Here is a 25,735-nt window from a genome sequence, read left to right on the forward strand (position 1 = left end):
AATAGAAGATAATTTTAGCATGCCATCCGGCGGTTGTTGAATTATTATTCCAATATATAAACAAAATTATTTTTTATTTTAAGCAGTTAGATAACAGAAATAAACGAACCAATATATTTATTCAATAAAATTAATTCAATTTTAATTTATCATAAGCTTTGGAAGTTCCCACCTTTTGTTTTATCAACTCCTGATGTCGATTTTTATGCAACAGAAAATTATTTAAATGTATTTTGTAACAATTCTTATTTATTATAAGTGGTTTTATAAAAGCGATTTGATAATCGTAAATGTAATTTAAAACTTTTAAAGTAAAAATACTAAACTAGTTGAATCAATTATGTTAAAACCTTGAAAAAAATGTTATCAGCTATATAAGGTTTTGAGTATTTCTATTTAAAAAAAAGTAGAATACCAAAAAAAAAGCCACTTGTTAAAAAAACCCCAACAAACAGCAGAAGCACCGACTTTTGTGTTGCGCAACAGTTAATTTCATTATGACGTCACAGCGACCTATATATCGCGCGAATGACCACTGCCTAATTGACCGGCTTAATATATATTTGATATTCGCAAGGTCACTCTCTAAATGTTTTTTATCTCATCAATATGATGTGGTGTTTTTAATGCGACGGTTTTCTTTGATTTTTTTTGAAGTGGTTTTAAATAGTATTATTTCGGTTTCAGTATATATTTTCAGTATATAGATTTTATTGACTGACTAATTAATACTTTTCTCTTTTAATCTAAAATTAGCCTACTTTATTTCCCTATTTTGATAGATTTAATTGAGTATTTTGCTAATTTTAAATCTATCTGATTTGCCTTGATGTTTTCTCTATATGTACTTTTCCCTTTTTGATGTTTTTTTTCTATTTCAAATGGGTAATTTAGCTTTAGACTGAGTAAAAAATGTCTTGAAGCAAGTTAATCAATAAATAGTTGAATGACTTAATTTGGTTTTACTTAAAAATTGTTACAACTATTACTACTAACTTGTGAATGCTTATTTTATAAATTATTTTACAGTTTAAAAATTCATTTAAAAGTTATATTCCATAAACAGGATTGTCATAAACCAATAAGGTACACTAGCGATGTTTCACAATTTTTTAGATTTAATTCACTATTACCATAATAATTATCAATCACTCAATCAAGAATGTCATACACTGAATAAGGGGTTCGTCGAAACCGTGTTTACCATTTTTATTGAAAATAGTTTCAAACGCTGAGATTTAACTGACTACATTCCACATAAACTTTAAACTTATGACAACAAACATAATAGTTATAATATTTCACAAACGTAATAAAAATTTGTACTGAATACGTAGTAATTGGGTTTTTAAATTGTTTTGCTTTATTTATTTTTTTAATATTCAAATAATAAATTAAAATCATGTCTAAATGTAAAATTATGATTCAAAATTAATCACTAACACAGGATTGTCTTACACTGGTAAGGAGTTCTTAACTCAAACTAGACTTTAACCTCTAACTTTGAGTGTCTCACAAACAGAAATGTCATACAGTTTTCCTTTTAAAAATAAAATTAAACTTATGTCTTAATATAAAAATTTAATACTTATAATTTAATCAGGACTGTCTTACACCGGTAAGGAGTTTGACAAACTAGAGCCTTCCGAGCAGATGGCGGCGTGCTTGAGAGCCAGGTTGTTCGCCAGGGTGGAGCCGGCCCACAAGAGCAGAATCGTCGAGTACTTGCAGAGAAACGGAGACATCACCGCCATGGTTCGTTTATTAGTTAATTAGTTGTTACAAGGAAAAAAATCTAATTACTGCTATGGCGAAAATTCCATTTTTAAGTGCAATTTATTGCCTTTAAAATTGAAAATCATTGAGTATTTTCAGAGAAACGGCGACATCACCGCCATGGTTTGTTTGATTGTTATTTTTGTTTAGGAAAAAAAAACATAAGACTTTTAAAATACATATCGCTGCCATGGTTCGAGTATTTTGTATTGTATTTTTATAAGTAAAAAATACAATGCATATCTCTGCTACTGTTTGTAAATACTTATAAATACTTACTAATTTAAAAATACATATCACTGCCATGGTTCGAGCATTTGATTTTTAATGTTACAAAATAAATTAAACTACAATATAGAAAATATATGCATGTCTCTGCCGTGGTTCGTGTATTTAATTTTTATTGTTATAAAAAAATACAATGCATAACACTGCTATTGAATGTATTTTCATATTGTCTTTTTTAAGATTAGAACGTGTAAATCAAATATAGTCTTTAGTTTTATGGCAACATTTTCTAAGTGATGCAAACTGTTCTGTACAATAAGAAAATGAAAATTTAAGGCAACCCATCTCAAGCAAAGAATACCATCAACGATACAAAATATCAACAATTATCTCGGCGCATATTTTGTTGTTATAAAACAAAATAAATAGCATGTTTTTGTTTTTATAAACAAACGTGACCTTTACAGTTTCCTATTCTGCAAAACTTTTGTTCGTCCGTGATAATTTATTTTGTATAGTCGTTCAAAATATTTTTTTATTCATTTTAATTCTGAATTTATAAAAGTTCAATAAAAATTAATTAGTTTTGGGAAATATTAAAAGAAAAACAACAGGCAAAGTTTAAATGAGTAAAGTTTATCCTATGAGTTTAATATGCAAATTTCAATAAATTGATTAATTTTGGTTACCCGAACTGATTAAAACTAATAAGATAAAATTGTCATATTTTGATCTTTTGCCACTTTAATTTCTTAGTAATTACACAGATGATTTCATTTTCCAATTTCGTATTAATTCGTAATCAACGGTTTTATAAATTAACCCAGCACGTTATATAAATTTTACAGTTTCAAACAATCAATTTACTTCTAAAGTGTTGAAGTTTTGACCTATCATTCAACCTAAAGCTTTTCTATTTCATAATTAAAGTCACGATTAACATCGAAATCATTTTTAATTTACTGTTCTCAACATAAAAGAAAATAATATATTTTGAGCCACTTTTTAGTTTGGTTTTCTCTATGACTTATAACAACTTTCGTCAATTCAACGTTTATGTTTCCTCAAGTCTTTTGAAAGTCAGTTTGAATTAAACAAACCAACTAATTATTGTTTGTGTTATAATTCTTTTTAATCAATAAGCGTTGTTGCTTTCGTAAAGTCACCGTTTGAACACAAACTACATAAGGGTTTGTTTTCTTTATATTTCTTTCCAATCAAAAAGCTGTAGTGCTGCTTTTGTTAAGTCACCGATTGATTTAAACAACACAAACTACAGTAATACATGCTTACTGAAACACAATGTCTAAAGTCAAATGGGTTCCCACTCAATGAAATTTTAATCCAACCAGTTAAACATGCGCTAATTGCGCTTTGAAGCCTCCAGAACTTTGTTGACAGACTCGTCAAAACCCAACAAACAAAATTCCCGTACGATGACAAAGTTGAATATTTTCAACCCTCTCAAGATCGCAAGTGATGTTACAACGGCCGTTGAAACATCGTGTCGTAAAGGATCGCGCTTTCCAAAGTTACATGTTGTTGATTAGCTCGACGGTTATTAGCGGTAGTTATATCACATCAATTTCTATTTAAAATGCTGGATGCACGCCAAATAAGTTGCATCGGACAAAAGTTATTATATAATTCGGTTATATTTAGAATGATTTAATAACACGTTGGTTTTTGTCTGGATGTACAATTATTGGTGGTGTCTTTGAAACTTCGATCATTAATTGTGTGGTTTGGTCAAGTTTTCCAGAATTTATAATTTTTTTAGTAACCTTGTCTGGTAGATAAGTTATATTTGTTTTGGTCTTAAGTTTTAAATACATTTCACTCTGTTTTTCCCTGAAAAGGTGACTTCATTATTTTAATTTCAATTAAGTCACTGTGGTTAATTTTGTATTAGTCTTCTTTATTTAAAATGTTGAAATCTAGCCAAAAATATTGAACAAAAGTTGACATATAATCGGGTTAATCAACTCCCAATTTAATAGGTAAAATTATATTTTAAGTTGGCAATTATTTATATCAAGTTTGGTAAAAGTTACTTGATTTTAATAACACTAAATTGTTTTGAAAACTGTTTAAAAAATGAGTATAAATATAATATTAGTTTTAGTGGAATTTTATATACAAAATTGTACTTTGCCCTAAGTATGACATCATGGTATTTTTATTCTTGTGCGTCATAAGCTTTAGTTTTATTAGAATTTTAAAACTTCGCAGCTTTTTTCTATTAAATCTTCTGAACACAATCCAACTAAACAGTATTGGACATGAGTTATTAATTATACAATTCGACTTAAATTTGCAGTAAACCTTCTAATTATGTCAGTTTGTAACGTCAAATGGCTTAGTTTACGTGAATGTAGTCACAATTGGGATAATATTGAAATGCTTGTCTGGATAACAGTTTAATATAGGTCTCTATATTAGTATGTATTGATAAACTACAAAAATAGTGTTCTTTTCTGATACTATGACGTCATATGTGCTTATAAAAAGGTTAATTTTATGTTAATATGAGCCGCATAGCTGGGTCAATATTGACAGTGTGTGACGTTTGAAAGATTTAAATTGTTATATAAATAAGAGTTGCTACTTTAAATTCAGTTTAACTTTTTAAATATGATATCATTAACTACGTCATATTGAACGTCATACAGCATTATCCCTGACTTAACGATACATGCATCTGCATAGAGATTAAGTAAGTTTCGAAGTGTGTATGTAATAAGAGTTTGAATAGTATTTCAGTCTCTGTTGTAACGTTTTTATAAAAACCTTTAATCAGTTTGAAATATTATAGTTTTTTCTAGTAGTTTGACCAACGCAACAACAACTTATAGTTTATTCTGAAAGTACTTGGTTTAACCACCGAAAAATTGACAATTATAAGTTTTATTTTGTCAGAGCATGTTTGAGTACCATTGAAAACATTTCTAAAAAAGATTAGGGAGTATTTTGCTGGATAAAAATTTATTGATTCAAAGTTGAGTATTTCAGTATTGTATGAAACCGGAACAGTTATAAGTTTGTAAGGGTTTTCTTTTTAACAATGTTGACCAAATTAAAATCCATCGACCAAATAAATCAAAAATTATATAAACTTATTCTTTTTAATTTCAAACTAAAGATCTAAACCTTTGGTGATAATATTAAAGTTTGCCGTTTGATTTATTTTTTCCATACAAATAGAATACTTAAATCGTTTGCAATTAATACTATTTCCAATCTAATATTTTATCTTATATTTACTGATATACAGACTGGAGACGGTGTTAACGATGCACCCGCATTGTATAAATAAAAAAAACATATATAGTAAGTAAAATAATAATATAATAAAATCAGACTGGAGACGGTGTTAACGATGCGCCAGCATTGAAGAAAGCGGAGATCGGAATCGCCATGGGAAGCGGTACCGCAGTGGCGAAATCAGCTAGCGACATGGTGCTCGCTGACGACAACTTCACCTCGATCGTGGCAGCGGTTGAGGAGGGCAGGGCCATCTACAACAACATGAAGCAGTTCATCAGGTACCTCATATCTTCCAACATCGGTGAAGTCGTCTGGTTAGTACTTTGTTTGCATTTATTTATTTTGTTTCAGGTATTTAAAAAAAAAGAAGTAGTAGCTTATTATTTAATGTATGCATAATCCATTTATATTACAAGTTTAAGAAAAGGTAATTAAACTTTAAAGCTTAAATCTGTTTTTAAACTTATATTCTCTTGCAGTATTTTGTTTGCTTTGGTTTTACACAGAACCTCATAATAGCTAAAATATAAGCCTAACAAATAAATAAAATGTTATCCGAAAGTTTGAATTTATTATTATTGTTATAAGTTGTTATAAGTTTTCTTTGCCTTGGTTTCATACAAAAGCATAACAGTTAACTAAAACTTTATTGAAAAAGTTTTAATTTTGAATTAATTAACATTGTAGTTATATGAAACATATTATTTAGTTTAGTGCTAATTTCAACTCTTTTTTTTACCCATCAACAGTATTTTCCTTGCCGCCGCCTTGGGCGTCCCCGAAGCGCTCATCCCCGTGCAGCTGTTGTGGGTCAACCTGGTAACCGACGGTCTCCCGGCAACCGCCCTCTCCTTCAACCCCGCCGACCTCGACGTCATGGAAAAGACCCCCAGGTCGCCCAAGGAAACCCTGATCAGCCCGTGGTTGATGTTCAGATACTGCGTCGTCGGAGGTTTGTCAATTATAAAAAAATTATAAAATAGTTATTAAAAATTACTAGTTGGTCAAATATTTTTTAAGGTTTGGAATGAAAATATAAGTGATTTGGTTGCTTTTCAAACTTATTATAAAACATATTTATAATTTATTTAATAGTCTTTAGTATGACACTATAAAAAAGTTAAATGAAAATAAAGGTATTAACAACAATTCAAATTAAAAAATAATAATCTGATGTATTTTGAGAATAAGTTGAGATTTAAAGATTGTAAACAAAACAAATATTTTGAATTACATTTGAATACAAGCAATATTTAAATTCATAGCAAATACATGTATAATAAGTCGTTCATTGGTAAAGTATGAATTATTAACAGTTTTATTAATAACTCGAGTTGCAGCAAGTTTGGTTTGATGATTTTTAGCTGACATACATTTATAATTTTTCGGTGCTTTTTTAAATGGATACAAAAAGAAAGGTTTTAATTAACAAGTTTTTTTTTAAACTGCCTAAAAAGTTAAAATTAAAAAAAGTCATTTAGAACATTCTATAATCTCCCTGTACTTACAAAGAAAATAATGTAAGACATCAAATAAACCATGTTTCAAATTGAACAAAGTTTCAAACGTAGTACAAAATAACTTTGAAATATTTATTTACCATCAATTAAACCAGTATAATTATTATTATTATTAAAAAATTAGTGTACGTTGGCGTCGCTGTATGCGGGGCATCTATTTGGTGGATCATGTTCGCCCCTAACGGTCCTCAAGTCACGTTTTGGCAAGTGGTAAGAAACAAGAATGGTTTATTTCAATTAAAATGGTTTATTTCAATTGAAATGGTTTATTTTGACCAACAAGAATGGTTTATTTCAATTAAAATGGTTTCAAACTGTATGTTTTCTTTTAAGCCCCAATGGTTTATTTTAAACATGAATGGATTTATTGGGCCATTGAATGAATCAGTTATGCCGTATTAGCCTTGCATTGGATCAATTATTTTGACATGGTTTATTTTTGCTACTTTCTTTGATCTGATTTGCAAAACTTTTGTATTTCCTTCTTTGAATATGAAAAAAAAATGCATTAAATTGATTTTTGTTATTTGTTTATAAGCAAAGAAAATGTGCATGCTTGACCATGAATGCATTATTTTCTTTACTTTGATTTCTATTGTTTATAATACGTTATACGTTATGCTTTTATTTGCATTCAAAATGTTCTATTGTTGCACCGGATTGCATTGAAATTATTAGAACAATGAAATGTCTGCAATGACTAATTCAATTTGTGTGAATTTTTAATATTTATGAATATTCAATGCATACATTAATGCATGTTTTTATTAATGTCGTGACATTAATGTTTTGCGAAATTTTTTCTATTCAAAATGTGATTCATCTTCCAGTCTGAATCATTAATCGTTGTCGTTTTGAATTAATCTCTATTCTTGTTTGTCATTTTACATTTATTCATCGGAGCAGTCAATGTTCTATTTAAACTCTATATAGACTTTTCTTGCCGAATTCTAAATATTTCAGTGAAAAGTTTTGATGTAATTTTATTTAGAATACTTTTTCTAAACCGTTTTCTGTATATTTAGCTTTTCTGTTTTTTATTTTTCGTTTTTAAAAGAATTCTAATTTAATTGTCTTTAATGAAATTTGAATGAAAAGTTTATTTAATGCTAATTTGAGCATTTGAAAAATTTTCCTGAAATAAATAATTTTAAACATAAAAACAGATATATTTTACATATACTTTGCAAAACCCCATCTTGCTCATTCTCGATGCAAATTTGCGTCTTAGTTGTTTATCTCCTTAATTAATTCAATTTTCCGTTGGCGTTGGTGTTTTAAGCGGTTTATTTAATTTGTTTATGTTAACTATATTAACTACAGAATAAGCTGTTTTCCACTAATGTATCTTGTATGCATCTATTTTTAGGATTAATGAAAAACATACATAAAATATTGACGAAATTCTTCTTTGTTGTAATGTCAGTCTAAGTTAAAAATTATGTGCAATTTCGATAACAAATTTATTTTTAAAAACCAATTAATTTTTGGCTAGTCATGGTTTCAATTACAAAGTAAATAGTACACACTAAAATGTTTACTTAAAAATTATCACATAATAAAGTTAAGCAATTTATAAAAATAGAATTATCAGTTAGAATTAAATCACTCTAAAAATCATGTTAATTGATATTTTATGTCGGCTCTAATTTATTCGTACAGACTTGTTGGGATTTTTCCAAAATTGTTAATTAATGTTTATATTTGTCTGACTCTTAATTGAGCCAATATAGTTTGTAAAAGAGTGTACTTCAAACACAGAACAATTGTACTTATTTTTTTTTTTCAGATTTTTTTAGAGTTGTTGGTCTCTAGTTGTGTCATATTTCTCCCTTGTATCAATAAAAACTTTATTTAAAAAAACATTTTGATACAAAAAGATTTATGCAAAAGTTTGTATACCACTAATCCGAGAGAAACATGATAATTTTCTTGCACATATCTGGCAATTACTAATTGATCAAACCCAACTTGCTGCGACCTGAATGAACTTATAATTTTTTTTTCAATTTATTTATTATTTAGCTTATGTCGGCGTCGCCACCGTCCTCGCAGCATCCTGGTGGTTCCTGTACGCGCAGGGAGGCCCTGAAATGTCCTGGTGGCAGTTGGTATGTTTCATTTTATTTATTTTTATTTACATGTTTTGTATGTATGCTACTTGTGTGGTTTAGTTGAATGAAATTTTGCTGAGCTGACTTGGTTTAAATTTTAGTTTTAAAAGTCAAGTATGTTTAAATTATTTTTTTTATACTAAAAGGGTGTGTTTAAGTCTTAACTAAAACATTAAATTTGTTTTTCAAGTTTTTGTATGAGCAAGCTTAGAGTTTGCGAAATTTAGATTTAATTTTTGATTAGCAGTTTAAATTACCAATCATATTAGTTGTTAAAAGTCAAACACTCTTTCAAAAACTGAAACTAGTTAAAAAAATATTTGTATCTAAGAATATTTACAATTATTTTTACAAATGAAGAAAAAACTAACAAATATTGATAGACCCACTACATGCAATGCACCACCCAACCGGAGATGTTCGAGGGATTGTCTTGCAAGATATTCGAAGACCCCCACCCCATGACCATGGCGCTGAGTGTGCTCGTCACCATTGAAATGTTGAACGCTTTGAACAGGTAACATATAAAAAAAAATATTAAATGCCTTTAGTAGCAGGTAAAAAAAATTCAAACACCCTAAAATTAATTTAAGTTGGATTTTCGCTATTTAAATGTTGAATGCATTGAACAGGTAAGTTATAAAAAAAAATATTTGTCGTTATAAAAATCTTTAAGTAGTTGAGTATTTTACTATTGATAAAATTTTAATTGATTAAGTGTTTTTAAATTGCTTCCATTAGTATTAGATCTTAATAACTAAAATTTGGTTAGTTTAAAGTTTTACCATCTGTGATAAAAAATTTAAATAAAATTTATAGATAACAACTTAAACCAGTTTATGAAGTTAATTTTGATTTTTGCTGATCTTAAACTTAAAGTTAATCAGAATTAGCCCACACAATTAAGTACTTAAGTATTTCAAACTAAATTTAATTTGAAAGGAAATACTTTTTAATTCTTTTTAATATATGTTGTGGTTTTATTAACTCTTAACTAATCTTAATTACATTTGACTTTTAATCGAATGATCTGATTTATAGTTCCATAGTATTTAAGTTGTTTACTTATTCAGTAGCTTTAACGAAATGCCTTCACTATTAAAAAATATTATAAATGTGTTTGTTAACATGATTAATACTTTCCTGCAATGTATCAGAGAATCAGTCCTTGTACAAAATGCCATCATAATAAAAAAAAAAAAATATATATATTGAATTAATTGTTTCTACAGTGTATCAGAGAATCAGTCCTTGATATAATATTATTTAAATAAATATCATAATTAAAATAATACTTTTTCAACAACGTATCAGAGAATCAGTCGTTGCACAGAATGTCACCATAAAAAGTTGTATATTTTTTTATTTAAATATCAAATTAATTATCTCTACAGTGTATCAGAGAACCAGTCCCTGTACATAACACCTCCATAAAAATGATTATATATATATATGTATATATATGTCTATTATTAATAATTTCCTAGTATTATCTGAGAAACAATCATTGTACAAATTGCCACCATAATAATCATGTTATATATATATATATTAAATTAATTCTTTCATACAGTGTATCGGAGAACCAGTCGTTGTACAGAATGCCGCCATGGCAGAATCCTTGGTTGCTCGGTGCCATCATGCTTTCAATGAGCCTCCATTTCATGATCCTCCACGTTGAACCGTTGCCTGTTAGTTTTAACAAAATAAAAAAAATAATTGCCTGTTAGTTTTAATAAGATAAAAATATAATTGCCTGTTAGTTTTGATTAAATTATTATATACATGCCTGTTCGTTTTAATCAAGTGTATTTGGTGAATTCAATTTATTGTTTGTGAATCAGATAATTATTTAAAATTTATTTCTGTTTGAGTAGACTATTGGTATGGGAAGGCTTTAAAAACCTTCATGTTTGAACAAAGTTGCTGTAACCGTTGCCTGTTAGATTTAATTAGATAAAATTAATATATAGCTGTTAATTTTAGTAAAAAAGAAGATTATATAATTGCCTGTTAGTTTTAATTTAATAAAGTTTAATGTACAGCTAGCTGCCAGTTAGTTTTAATAAATTATTATATACATGCCTGCTAGTCTTAATCAAGTGTATTTGGTGAATACAATTTATTGTGTAACAGCTAAATATTTAAAATGTCTATTTAATTAAACTTATGGTATAGTTAGGTTTTAAAACCTCCAGGTATGGAATAGACTTGTAGGCGCAGCAAATGATAAATATATTAAGAAAACTATTAATAATTATACTATTTATGATAATGATTAGTACAAATTTAATTTTTTATCTAAAAATAAAATACAATCTGACAATTGGAATAATAATTTGAATATTCAACAGATGATCTTCCAAATCTGCCCGCTTTCCTTCTCGGAATGGATGATGGTAATGAAGATTTCGATACCGGTCATTTTCATTGACGAGGGATTGAAATACATCGCCAGAAACTACATTGAAGGTTGATTATTTTAGTTATTTAGTTTTATTTTGAAGAAATGTTATATATAACAAAAGTTACAAAAAGCAAAGATAAACGGTGTTTAGTTATGATAAATACTTGAATAACTTAAGAAAAACCTTAGTTTATTAGCCAAGCATTTGAAAAATGTATGAATTCAATAAATGGTAAAAAAAGCCAGTACTAATATATTTTTTCTCAGCTTTTAGTTGTATCACATCAAGTACAAGTTTAGTTGTATAAATAGTTTTTCTTGTTTTCAGTGCAGTTAAAAGTTTAAATGTTTTAGAAAATTCAGCTGCATCAAATAGCCAGTCAAATCCAGAGCTTTCAACTAATTCAGAGTTAGATAACAACAAAGTCAAAATTGAGAGTTTACCGGTGCAAGATACAGATAAAGTAGAACAAAATTTAAATGATATAGTTGAAAATAGTTCAGAAAATCAAGATAGCGCAGATAACCAAAGTTGCAGTTTCAAACATCCGAGTTTCAAAACCTTCAGGAGCAGAAGTAGTTAGTTTTTTGTTGAAGAGGTTTAATATAAGTAAATATTATAACTACATTAACATTATTTTCAAATATGTAACGAATTCAATGGTTTTTTAAATTGAATTATAAGAGATAAAACTTGTAAACAATATTTTTCATGTATAAACTTTTTCCAAATACAGGGTTGCCACTTACCTGGAAACCTGGAATTTGACAATTTAGGCTAAAATAACCTGGAAAAACCTGGAATTTGAGAAATTATGGAAAAAACTTGGAAATTTGATCAAAAAACCTGGAAATTTGATCAAAAATCCTGAAAAAACCTGGAATTTTAAATAACTTTAACATTGTCAGTTGTAAAATTTTGATTTGACACAAAAAATCTATCATATAATTAAGAATTTTTGTCATCATCAAAAATTTTTTTATTAAAAAACACATTTAAAATAACTTATAAGTATCTTTTCAATGCTTTTGTTCTATTTAACACAGTTTCTTTAATAGAAATTAACTTAAAACTAAAAATAGACCCAAAAATGTGTACTTTTAAATACCTGGAAGAAATTTGGAAAACCTGGAAAAAAATTTGAAAAAATGAGTGGCAACCCTGCAAATTGTCAGTGATGTAGATAATAAATAAGTATAACAAATAATATTAAATATTTATTATGTTTTTTAAAATGATTATAATTTAAATAATTATTATTTCAAACAGTCGGCGATGCAGTTATGGACGCCGACAAGAAAACAAAATAAAAAGGAGGCAGAAAAGTGAAGCAAGCAGAATTGATAACCGGCCGGCTAAATAAATAAATAATTAATTAATAATAAACATACTTTGTATCTAAGTTTAAAAATATAGTCCACACATAATTTAATTTAGTTTTAAATGTAATAAACTTTGGCCGGTGTTTGCTGCCTTGCTTTTACGTTGTAGTTTTGGGGGGTTCACGACCGCAAAAAATCCCCTTAAATGAAAATATAGCGAGTTTCTTCAGGGGGCGAGAAGTTTTTCATCGGACTAATATCACTCTGTGCCCCAAATTTTTTTTTTTACTTTTTTTTTGATCGCTGTTCTAAGTGCGAATATTTTTTATCTGAAGGGAACTTTTGTAAAAAAAGTAGGTTTTTTTATTCAGGGTTGGCTCGTTTTTAAGTTGAATTTTTTCAAGTCGGTTTTAAGGGAAGTAAAAACTTTTTATTCGGTTAAGAAGTTTTACTCTTTTGGATTTGCTTTTAAAATTTCTCATCTTAATTGGAGCGTACTTCAATGTTTTTATATATTTTGTACAAATACTAAATTTATTTCTATTATTTATTTGAACTTTCTATCCGGTATTTAAATATCGACAACACTAAGCGCTGTTTTAATTACTATTTTTTAATATATTTTAAAGTATTATAATTTAGTATAAGTAGTATTAGAAGCAAATTTTAATTTAATTTTAACACTAAAGATGCTTTCAAAATAAATATATAGGTAGTTCTGCAGTAAAAAAAAACTAATTTTGTCACTGTTTTATGCATGTTATTATTTATACGCAAGTTTTAACAAAATATTCACCCTGAAAAAATATAAATATCCACCCAAATAATTTGCTGCTTTCTAAGAATTAACGTAAGTAATTTGATATAAATAAAAAGCGTTTTTGAATGAAAGTTAACATTTTTTTGAGTTGTTAGGAAATTCTATGGGGTCCATTTTGTTTTCTTAAGCCCCAGTTTTTTTTTTATTAAATATTTTTCTTTATTTCCTTATAAAATCCCCTCTTTTTTTTTGTAATGCACATACTACTATTATTATGGATTAAAAAAATATTAAACTATTTTCGCTTGTTGTATTATGATTTTTGTTTTATATATTTGTGTGGTTATTATTATTAATTTTTCTGCGTTCTGTTTATATATTGCTCGCAAACAATAAACTTTCTACGAACGCATTTGATGACATTTCATTATTTTATAATAATATATATTAGTTTATTTTAAAGTATAAGTTAATCCTAGATACTATAAATTAAATTATTTTAATTGAGAAAACGTTATTTGTAAATCTATCCTTCCAAAAAACATTTTTGTAAATATCTTTTAAAAGTTTTGTTTTTGTAATTCTAGTTTAACTCAAACAGTAGTCAGTTAAAATGGCATTTAAAATTTTCCACATTAATTTGATAAGATATAATATTTTTTTAGATCCCAAAAAAATTTAATTATCCATACTTCAAAAATCAAACCAAAAACTAGGTTTAATAACAGTCCTATGATGGAACTACAATATATATAATATTGTTTGATAAATATTATAATTACACCCAATTTGAGAACTATAACTGTTACACTTGAAACCAATAACTGTAGCAAACTGCGGCCCGCTATGTATTTATCAGCTATTGAACAACTGGTTATAAACCTACAATTAGGCTGCTAACCTGATAATTAATATTTAATAAAACTTTATTATTGCATTTCTTATCAAAGTTGTGGTTTAAAACAGAATTTTATTCATTAACCAAGTGCTCTTGATAAATTTTCTATGCATTGTGATCCGCCGGCAACTTTTTCTAGGAAGTTTCATATAGAAAGGTCCCTGGTGAAGACAATAAACTAATGTATTTGCTTATATTTATGTTCAACACTAGTATTCTACACGAATAGAAAAGATCTCAATTTTCATAAACTTGTTTTGATTAGGCCCCCTTTGAAGAAAAAAAGCTATGGCCTCCATAAGCCCAGGTTTAGTTTAAGTTGAAAAATTACTTTTAATTACTCTTTTTTTTGCTCATCACATTCAACTTCAGAATATCTAGTATAAGTTTTAAATTATGGGCTCTTCACTTTTCATTGGCCAACTTTTAAAATCCCAGAAGTAGAAAAACCGATAAGTTTTTTTAATTAATACACACTGCACAACAAATCTTGTTTAATACTTTTTAAAGCGTTCTGATCAATAATGTTGTGATAAAAACTTACAAATATGTTTAGATAGTAAAAAACAGTTTTGGTTAAATTTTAAAACTAGAAAAATGTTTTATACTTTATTACTTTTCTACTAATAGTTTAATTTAAGATATTCTTAAGCTATTCACTTTTTGACTTAAATATTTTTATACAAATCGAAACACAACTAAAAGCTAAACTTCTAACAGTGCTATTAAAAGTATTTTATATCTGCGCAATTTAAACTACAAAAGCATGTTATTTTTAACAACAAATCTGTAATAAGAAATAGTTTTACTAGGATATCGAAGCTCTAATAGTGACTAATAGTGAACGAAAAAAAAAAAGCGCTCAAAGTATTTGGTCATAGATCCTGGTGCACGAAAAACCCTTTAGTTACCGAGTCGCACACCACTTGGATACATTTCAAAGTCTTTTCCAAGACACTTGTGTTGTAAGACTAATACTAAAAACCGTTAATTTGAAACTGTTTTATAAAGACATTACCTTTATACGCGATGTGAATTAAGCGATCATGTATTTTATGGTAAAACCGCAGAGGTGTTTTTATAAAAAATTTAAAAATAAACTCAAGTGATTGATGTTGAAATAGTTGAAAAAAATAGTTTAGAAAATATTTTATGTTTAGTAGAACTATCCACACAAAGTTTAAAATGAAAGCACAAATATAAATATTTTTTTTAAGAGCAGTTGATAAATTTTTTAAACTGATAAACCAAAATTCATTTAAAAACAATTAAAAATTATACCTAAAACACTCCAACAAAACGTTTAATTGTAAAAAAAAGAAAAAGAAAAAAAAGCTTTTGCACTTAATAGTATAAGTTTCAGCTTGCAAATAAAAAAAAAAGGTTTTTATATTTATAAAGTTCTGAGTCATTTTCATTTACAAAGTAAAACAACCTACATCTATAAAACATATTTATGTTTTCCCAAATTTGTTTTCTTAATATTTTGATTACCCCAATATCATGCCCTATTTAAAAAATAGATATTAAAATTAAGTCTGTGCAGAGAAATTTTACCCGATTTGTTTGTAATAGATGCAATATTTCAAAAACCTCATACATAGATAGATTGGTAGAGCTCGGATTGGAGTCTCTAGAATATAGAAGATAATAGTTTGATTTGAAAACACTTTTTAAAATTATTAATGGTAAATATAAAAAAAATTAATCAGTTTTTTTATTTTCTCAGACCAATTATAACTCGAGAGGAAATGACAAAAGAAATAAAATGTAAATATAGTTTTAATAACAGTCAATGGCAAAATTCTTTTTTTCTGCAGAACAATAAATATGTGGAATAAGCTACCACATGATGTGGTTTCGTGTGGGAGAGTGGAACATTTTCGATAAAAACTAAAAAAATAGATTTAAATAATATAAAAAGCAGTAAAATACAGTGATTATCGATTAAAAATTCGTTATAATGATGGTTTGAAGTAATTTATGTTTACTTATTTTTAAGTATTAGTATCACTAAGAATATTTTTTCTTCCCTACGCCTTCCCCCTACAGATCATAAATTGTTGTGTATAACTTTTGTAAATGTAAAATCTTTTATAGTTAATACATAAGTTTATATATTGCAGTATATTTTCTTTTGTTTTTGTGCATAATAAGTTATATTTGATCACACAGGTCTATTTGTTTGTATCTTTTTACTATGTTATGTTTAGCTTTTTAATTTTCATGGAATGTAATTTGCTTGTTTCTTTTTTCGTTTGTATTCTTCAAGCGGCTCAGCTTTTAATGCCAGAGTATATCTTCGCACAATAATAATAATATTGTTTATTGAACGAAAAAAAGCGCACAAAAATTTGGTTCAAGGACCTGGTTTACGAAAAAACCTTTTTGTTATCGAATCACACACCAGGATACAGTTTAATGTCATGTCCAGGACAATAATAATAATTATTATAATTATAATCGCTTACTAATCAAAATTTCAAAAATAATTGCCTCCAATCCGTTTTTGAGTATTTTTTACTAGTTATTTACTCATTTATATTTACTCATCACTAAATATTGTCAATGCTATATGAACCACCCAAAGGGAAACCCACTTTTGGAAACCCTGCTGTAAGTATTAATTTTCATAAGCTGCAAAAAAAAAAGACACATTTGCAAAAAAAAAACTTTTCGGGTGGTAGTTTTTCCACTTTGGGAAGTCAGTTTTGTATTTGAGCTGATATTAGTTCTAATTTTTTCTAGACCGCGTCTTAAAAATGTTAAGAATCTAATAAAAGTTATAATTTTTATGAAAAGTTAAGAAAACAAGATAAAGTAAAACGTTTATAACAAAAAATACATTTAAAGAAAAAACAAATACCTGTTAATAGTTGAGATAAAAATATTTCAAGTTTAATTACAAAAACTTTGTACCGACTACAGTTATTACTAGTTTATATCAACCACAAGTATAAAATATACAATCATACTTTTTATTTAAGACATAATTTATATTTCTATTAATGGTTTTGTTAAACAAATATTTTGAGTCAAAAGTCTAAGATAATTTTATACAGCTAATATGGCATGTATAATACCATATATCTAACAAAAACTAACAAAGAAAAAAACATTGAAGTTAAAAAGGGAGTTTAAAAAGAAAACTTATTTTGTTTTGGAAATTTATCGAAAATTAAAAGTAAACTCTTGCATATATAAAAAGAACGAAAATTTTATTACAGCAAAACGCATATAAAAAATTTTGTTTTAAAATTTCTCTGAAGTAAATGTTACCAACTCAAAGTTAAAATTGGTCAGAACTTTTGTTACGAAGTTAAAACTAGAGAATAAAATTCATATTAAATTATTAAAAACAAACACTAAACATATCAAAGTTTTATATATACTTTTTGACTTAAAACTATTCAGTACTTAAGAATTATACAAAGATAATTTTGTTTCAAGTCATTAAAAAACAAAATTTTAAAAGTTAATAAGTTTATCAAAAGCTTTAGATAACTTGACACAATTTTAACAACTAAAAAAAATAAGCAACCACTTTTTTTTCCTTTAAAAATTATTAACATATTGTGCTAACAAAATAATATACAACGTATTTTTTCTTTTTATGTTTTTAAAGATTAAAACAAAACTTACTGGTTTTTGAATGTTTATTGAATGACAAAAACTAAATAAAAAAGTTTGGTCAAAGGACCTAGTGTACGAAATAAACTTTTTGTTTTCGAGACATATTCCACTGATACAGTTTATTTTCGTTTCCAGGTCCGTAATATAGGCGCATATAAGTTAATTCATTACTGATAAAGTAAGAAAATTATTAAGGTATGAATTACTGTGAATCATATCAAGCTATAGTTTTAAACATTTCATGTACTCATTCATTTTATTTCTATGTGTTAACATAAGGTTCACTTTTTAAATATAAACAATTTTAATATTATAAAGTACAGTATAGAGTTGTTTGAAATTTAAGCGTTTAATCTTATTTAAAAAAAACAATTAAACATTAAAACTTCAAACTTGGTTTGTGAACATAAAAAAAGTAAATAAAAAAAAATTGTATATTCAATATATTTTTTATACGTTGTATGTTTTTAAACTTAAGTATGACAAATAATAAATAAAGCAAACTTTCTTCCACTGTGAAATAAAACTTTAGGTATTAGTATAAATAACCTAACTAAATCTTTGGTAAAAACATTTTCTAAACAGACTGTAGTTTATTAATATATAAACAAAGCAATTAAAAACATAAAATTATAATTGTTCAAAGCTATTAAGTCGTTTAGATCATCGAAACATAAGAAGTTATTGAAACTAAGAAGTAAATAAAATGTATCGCGCGTTAAACAAACAAAGTGTTAAGCCTTGAAAAACAATTCGCTTGCGATAATTTTTTGTTTGTTTTATCTAAATTTAACTCTGTTAAATAATAAAACTCAAACGACAGAAGTTGTATTTCAAAATTTTATGTTTTTGCAATAATTGTAGCTAAATTTATCGTTTGTTTGAGTTAAAATACAACATATGCTATTTTCCCATAAGTAATCTTAAACGTATATATTTAGTTAAAATAAAGTTTTTCACAACTTTAGTTGCACAGTCAAGATTTTGTAGGCTAAAAATAACTTAGTTTAAAATTTGAAAATTTGTAAATATAAACAACTGTTTATGATTTTTCTAAAATAATAAATTTATGTAGATTTTGTAAATTTGCAAGTAAATTTGAGTTATTTTTTCATTGATAGAAGTGATAATTTGAAACAATTCAAAGTTTGAAATTAATATAGCTTAGACTCAATAGTTTCAATTAAGTTAGCAAATCTTAACAAAAAATATATTACAGATAATAATAGTTAAGCTATACTATGTCAAATTTTACTTATTTCAATTTTTGTGTTGCAATTAGTGCAGCTTCAACTTTTGGTTTGGGTGTTTGCACCGAATCATGTGTTCAAAGTGATTATTGTTTTGTTTCATTTTTGTTTTAAAGTAAAGTTAGTAACAAAGTTAAAATAATCTAATTTTAATTTGAGTAACCTTCAAAAAACGTTAATTTATTTTGAATATTTACAACTTTCAATTCTTTAAGTAGTAGAATTAGGTTTCGTGATTTTTACTTCAAAGAGTAGAAACTGTTATTGCAAATACTTGAAAAGTATACATACTTGATAATAAGAACTGAGAAAAAAGACATTAAGTTTTACTCTTCAAACACAGAGAGAGTACAATCCCTAATCGTTAGAGCTGTATGAAAATTCTCAAAATTTTAAAATTACTTGCTGCAGATAGTTGTTTTATAGCCCAAAAAAAATTTGTGTGTAGCTTGATGACCGAAAGGTCTTTTTGTACACCAGGACCTTTGACCAAAAAATTTGTTGTGTTAAATGAAACAAAATCTTTGACTGTGATGAGTAGAAATGAGACAGTTTTTTTTAAATTTTTTTTTTTTTCAAAGTAAAATAAAAATACTTGCAACAGAAAACTGCGTCGGCAAGATGTTCATCTTGACGCCCTACAAGGCCCCGTTTTTCGAGGTGCGCGGTCTCTGCCTGGCCCTGGGCGGGGACGTGGTACAGGAAGTGATTGGGCAGACCGATGTCAAGTTTCACAGGTAAGAAATTTGTTAATTTGCTGTTAACTTCATCAAAATTCTTTTTGTTACTTGAGGTTTCACGAAAAGAAACTTCTTACTTTGTGATTGCAACTTGCAAATTTTAGCTTCTCGTTTATTACAAATATGTATATTAAGATGTGAAGTTTCATAAAAAAAAGTCTTATAATTTACTTAATTATTTGAAAAACGTTTAAAAAGTATTTTTACAGTTTGAAAACGAATTTTTTTATTAGCTAGTCCACAACAGCATAAGCCTAAATGTTAAACAGTTTGCTTAATCTAAAAATTAAAACTTTTTAACAACACTTTTGTTAAAGTTTTTTTATATTAATTTTAGGTATATAAAGCTTGAATGTCATCTAAAATTTTTAGTTAAATTGAGATTTAAGCAGTTTTAGTCATTGGAATTTAGATGAGAAAGTAAAATTTACTTTCAAGAGAATTTCAAGTTTCTATTTTAATTGTAAGCAGTTGTGTTTGTCTTAATTGTATTATTTTCACAGCAAACTGCCACGTCAGCATACAACAGTGGACTCGGTAATGTCTGGGTGGGTTTGACAGACTTGTATACTGATGGACAATTCAAATGGACTATATACTGATGGACAATTCAAATACTGGTCATGAGGACTATGAGAGTGCATAAGCAGCTTGGAGATCGGGTAGTGTGGTTGGAGCAGGGACATACAATTGCGCTGCTATAACTAACGGTGAAACTATTGATGATTGGCCTTGCGACTACGGTTACTATGCTCTTTGCGAGCTGGTAGCTGATGTCTGTTAACTTTTGCTGGTGTTACAGTTGAATAAATCTATGTGTAAAATCGTGTGTCTTTTTTTATGCTTTATATGAAAAAAAAGTAAAACAAAATCAGTTTAGTTTATAACACAATCAGTTGAATTATGTAACGTAGCATAAGGAAAAAATGGAAAAAAAATATTCTAAAAACTGGTAAAAATTTTAATATTTTTAATTTTATGGAAAAACATGTATATGTTTATAAAAAGCAGGTAAATTTTAAATACTTAATTTAGTACTAAAACTTGGTTAGTAAGAATTAGTTTTTAACTATGAGCTGTTACATAGAATAGAATTTTAATTAAGATAATGCAAAAAGTAATGTTTTCAAACTTGAAGCATAATTCAATAAATTAAAAGTTACATTACTTTTATGATATGAATAAACTAGATAAACATTGTTTGCTTTGGTTGTGTTAAAGCGTTTAATGAGGTGACAAATAAAGTAATAAGAAATCTAGAACATTGAAAGTTTAAAGTTATTTTCAATTATAAAATATATCTTAAACTAAACTACAAATAATCTAAGGTGATGTTTTTACCTCTACTGTAAACCTGAATAGCAATGTGTAGGTTGGGGAGCAACTACCTTTTGGCAGGGATGCCATGATCAGAGTTATTATAAATCTAGCGGTTGTATCAATTCACTTGCTTACACTTAGACTGTTGAGCATTCAGCGTTAACCAAGTAAGTGCGAAAAACTGAGTTTCACAAACGCTAGATTTAAGAAAACCTTGCTTATATCGGCACTGCTACGAAAATTTATTTTCTAAATAGCGATAATCTCATCGCTATTACAGCAGCTATATATTATTAGAAAAATGTTTTATTTTTATCTAACAAAAAATACAATATTTGATTATAAAGTCATAACAAAACTTATTATGTGACAGCAATTTTGTTACCTTAACTATACTTGTTTAATATTTGTATTACCGTCATTTTTTTAATATCTAAGTACTTAAAATAAACTTATACTTTCCTTTATTTGTTTAACTCTCGAATTCAGAAGATAGAGTTTAAAACAAATATTTATTAGACGAGATTTTTTGTATTTTTGTAAATACTGAACATTTCTAAAGAAGTAATTTAGATAAACCAATCAAGGAAAAAACACCAACAACTTTAATCTTTTTAATCTCAGTTTAAAAACTTTTTCACTATTAGTTATAATTTTTACAGTTATGTAGGTTCGATAGATATTTATGTAAAGGTTTTAAAATAACTAAGATGATTGAAAACATTTTAAACTCATTGGAAATTTGAATATGCTTGGTTATGTAGAAAAATTTTAACTGTTACTTTTGTGTTCAAAAACTTAAAACAAAATATTTTTTAGCTAAATTATTTTACATTTGAAACAGTTTACTTAAGTGTTATAAAACACTAACTTGAATTTTTTTTACATTACTAGTATATCTTCAGCTAAGTAGTTTTATTTTGTGAAGCTTAGAAACTTTTTTTCAATAATATCATAATTTAAATCTACCAAAATATAGTCAGTAGAGGTAACTTGTTAATAATTTTGTTACATTTGCTAACTTATTTTCATAATCAAAAAACTTTTATGTTTTTTCGAAGAGTTGCCTAAACTACTAGATTATTATTATTAGGTTGATACCTGTTTTTATTTTCAGCAAATAAAAACTAGCGTATAACTTTTTACAACAAACTATTCCATTTTTGCAAAAATCTAATTTTAAACAACTATGTTAATTTTTATACTTTTGGATATATATACAATACTATAAGAGAATTGCTAACACATTTTATAGTTAAAATAAATAAGGTCTAAATATTTAAAAATTACTTTTAGTTCATTAGTAAAATTTTAAATAATTTTTAAAACTGTTGAAAACATCCTAAACAATAACAAGAATTTTTCAGATTTTTTTAAATAAAAATCTTAAGATTATGCTATTAGTACTATACTTTTATTTGTTCTATATGTTTATAAAAAAGTTCTAAATGCTTACAGTTGATTTAAGTATTGCAATTTTTTTAATAATATTTAAGATAATAAAGTGATTTGATTCATGAAGCTGTACTATTTCATTATACCAGCAACTTTTTTTATTTCAGGTGAGTAAATGTTTTTAACATGCATCTTATAAACGCTAAACAAATTTGTTTATTGCTTAGACTGTAGTTTAACTTGTATAAAATGTTAATATTAACAGCTTATTTTATGTAATCCCTTAAATTAATTACCTTTAATTTAAACTATATAACATTAATAAATGAAGCGAATTTTAGTAAATAAATTTTTGAAACAATACTTAAACGTTTTATTCTAATTAAATATTTTAGATGCCTGAACGTTTAAGGACGAAGCATTTAAACAAGAACTGTTTTAAGAGTCTTTTTTTTATGTTTAGAAGCAAATACTTAAGCAAATTCATTTAAAAAAATTATCGAAATTTTTACATAAAAGCTAAAATACATTGGTACTTAATTGTGCAATAGTTAAAGAATTTCATCAAATAAGTAGTTAGAAATTCCAAGATTTAATACATTTATGAAAAAAAATATACAAAACTTTCACAACTTAGATCTAAAAAACCAAATTTATTGTAAATATCGATTTTAAATTACTTAAAAGAAATGATTTTTGATTGAAAGAAATGAAAAGAATTTTTCAACCTTTTATTCTTATCTTTACTTTGATCGAGTGCTTTGTAAATACAATGTTCAAAATTTGACGTTTGTAAGCTTTAGTTCGATAAATTTAAAATAAATATATCTAAACACATCTTAAACAAATAATATTGAGTATATCTTGAACAAGGTATCTATCGAAAATGATAATGTAGATTAATGATTTCTTTTGGTTAATTTGTTTTTTCAAGTTGCTTAAAATAGCTGACTTTTGTGAAACTAGCATTTTTTAAAAGATTAGGTTAAATATTATAGAGTAACTTTTATTTTGTTTTTATAATTTTATAACTTTATATAAATGCAAATAAAAAAAAAACATCTCAATATTTTGTTTAAAGACTTTAGCTAAAGGATTTTATATCTCTGTTTAAACACTTGTGCTAATTAGTTTAAAATTTTATTTTACAAATGTAATAAACTATTTCTCGTAACTACCAGACTACAAATTATTTTTTTTAAAGTAACTAAGTTAAGTATATTGTACGGCTAGTTTATTAAACATATTGTAAGCTATAGCTTGATGCGTCTAAATTAAATTAGTTATACTTTTGTACAGATAGTAGTAATTTCAATTCAAAAAATAGTATTGTCATGTCAAAAAAAATCTTAGACTCACAATCTTATTAAACCTTATACACGAATTGAGTTTTTTTTTTTGATTACAATGACCTAAATTACTTTATTTAGTTAATACTGTAAAATAAAAGTAACTACTAACTTAATTTTTTTTTCTAATCAAAGAGAGCCGGCTAAGTCTAAACTTTATTTTTTTAAACAAACTTATTACTTTCATGTAAACTTCGTTCACATGTTTTTTTCAAAGCAAAAGTACCGTTTCAACTTTACAAACAAAATAACTTAATCTAACCTTCTTTTTAACAGAAACCTGCCAATGTTTCAACATTGAACGGGTGTTCGTCACAGAAAATCCGGGAGACATTTACAAAAAATACCACATTAGTCCCTTTACTACTCCAACTAAGGTTTATATTAAAATCCCCGAATCAGAAAAACTAAATCAATTTATCTTGTATACAACAACAGCAAATAAAAAGAAGAAATACAGAAAAGCTACCGCGGGCGAAGGTATATAAAAATTACTTAAACAATAAAACAATGATAAAAAAAAAATTAAATAGAAGATGAAGTTGGAAAAAACGAGCTTAAACTGTCATCTGCTGACTATCCCATGCAAGTACCCTTTTATTCAGAAGACGAAAAAGGTGAATTTTTTTTTGTTTTTTAATAATAAATACTTAGACGATAATTTTCTTATACTAAAGTTTCTAGTAAACAACAAAAGTTTAACTTTTAACTACTTAAAATGTTATGTAGTTTTTCTTTTAGTTACAACTGTTTTATAGGTATTTAATTTCTAACTTTACTTTTTTGAATATTAAATTGATAAAACAATTCGTTCTAAAAAACGTTTAAATGTGCATATAATTTGTTTTTTTTTAAATAATACTTTTGTCGTTTGGCTAAGATTAAGTTTTTTAATGTAAACTCAGTATCTTACCGCTAATAGAGTTTTTTTTTTACAGAAGGTCTTTCATGGTGGGAAACTTTATTTATTTTTGTTGGTACGCTGATTATTTACGTAATAATAATTGGTTCTTGCTTGAACGGTTGCCAATATTTACAGAAAAATAACTGTAACCCAGTGAAGGACTTTTTTAAGCTTGTGTTAGACTTTTTCTGTTATGCAATGGTAGGTATAATTTATGTTGTTGTTGTTTCAATAATATCATTATATTTGTTGCCTTTTGCCATCATTTACCTCATTTTTAACGGTTTGTTGATACTTTTTTCCGACTTAAAAGATGAACAATCGTGTATAGGAATGAAGGATTTATTTTATGAAGTTTGCACAAAGTTTAAAAAAAATAAAATAAATGTGTCTCGGCAAAACATTACAAACTCAATACAACGGCAAAACATTACAAACTCAATACAACGGCAAAACATTACAAACTCAATACAACGGCAAAACATTACAAACTCAATACAACAACTAAGCAGTACAAACTCGAGTCAACAACTAAGCAGTACAAACTCGAGACAACAACAAAACAGTAGAAACTCAATACAACAGCAAAACAGTACAAACTCAAGTCAACAACAAAACAGTACAAACTCGAGTCAACAACTAAGCAGTACAAACTCGAGACAACAACAAAACAGTAGAAACTCAATACAACAGCAAAACAGTACAAACTCAAGTCAACAACAAAACAGTACAAACTCGAGTCAACAACAAAACAGTACAAACTCAATACAACAACAAAACAGTACAAACTCAAGTCAACAACAAAACAGTACAAACTCGAGTCAACAACTAAGCAGTACAAACTCGAGACA

General features: G+C 26.7%; 1 protein-coding gene across 1 annotated transcript in view; it reads left to right on the forward strand.

Moving 5' to 3' along the window:
• The window catches only part of LOC145849738 (sarcoplasmic/endoplasmic reticulum calcium ATPase 2-like), a 36,327-nt gene extending 22,536 nt beyond the window's left edge, over nt 1-13,791 (forward strand). Inside the window, exons 16-23 of the mRNA XM_082954780.1 lie at nt 1,604-1,755; nt 5,365-5,585; nt 6,021-6,223; nt 8,817-8,902; nt 9,289-9,422; nt 10,479-10,596; nt 11,260-11,377; nt 12,583-13,791. Coding sequence (XP_082810906.1) covers nt 1,604-1,755; nt 5,365-5,585; nt 6,021-6,223; nt 8,817-8,902; nt 9,289-9,422; nt 10,479-10,596; nt 11,260-11,377; nt 12,583-12,623 — 1,073 coding nt within the window. The 3' untranslated portion in view covers nt 12,624-13,791. The remainder of the gene's footprint in view (nt 1-1,603; nt 1,756-5,364; nt 5,586-6,020; nt 6,224-8,816; nt 8,903-9,288; nt 9,423-10,478; nt 10,597-11,259; nt 11,378-12,582) is intronic.
• The last annotated feature ends 11,944 nt before the right edge of the window (nt 13,792-25,735 follow it).

The sequence above is a fragment of the Thalia democratica genome, chromosome 2, assembly GCF_965202585.1.
Source record: "Thalia democratica chromosome 2, ktThaDemo2.hap1.1, whole genome shotgun sequence".
Lineage (NCBI taxonomy): Eukaryota > Metazoa > Chordata > Thaliacea > Salpida > Salpidae > Thalia > Thalia democratica.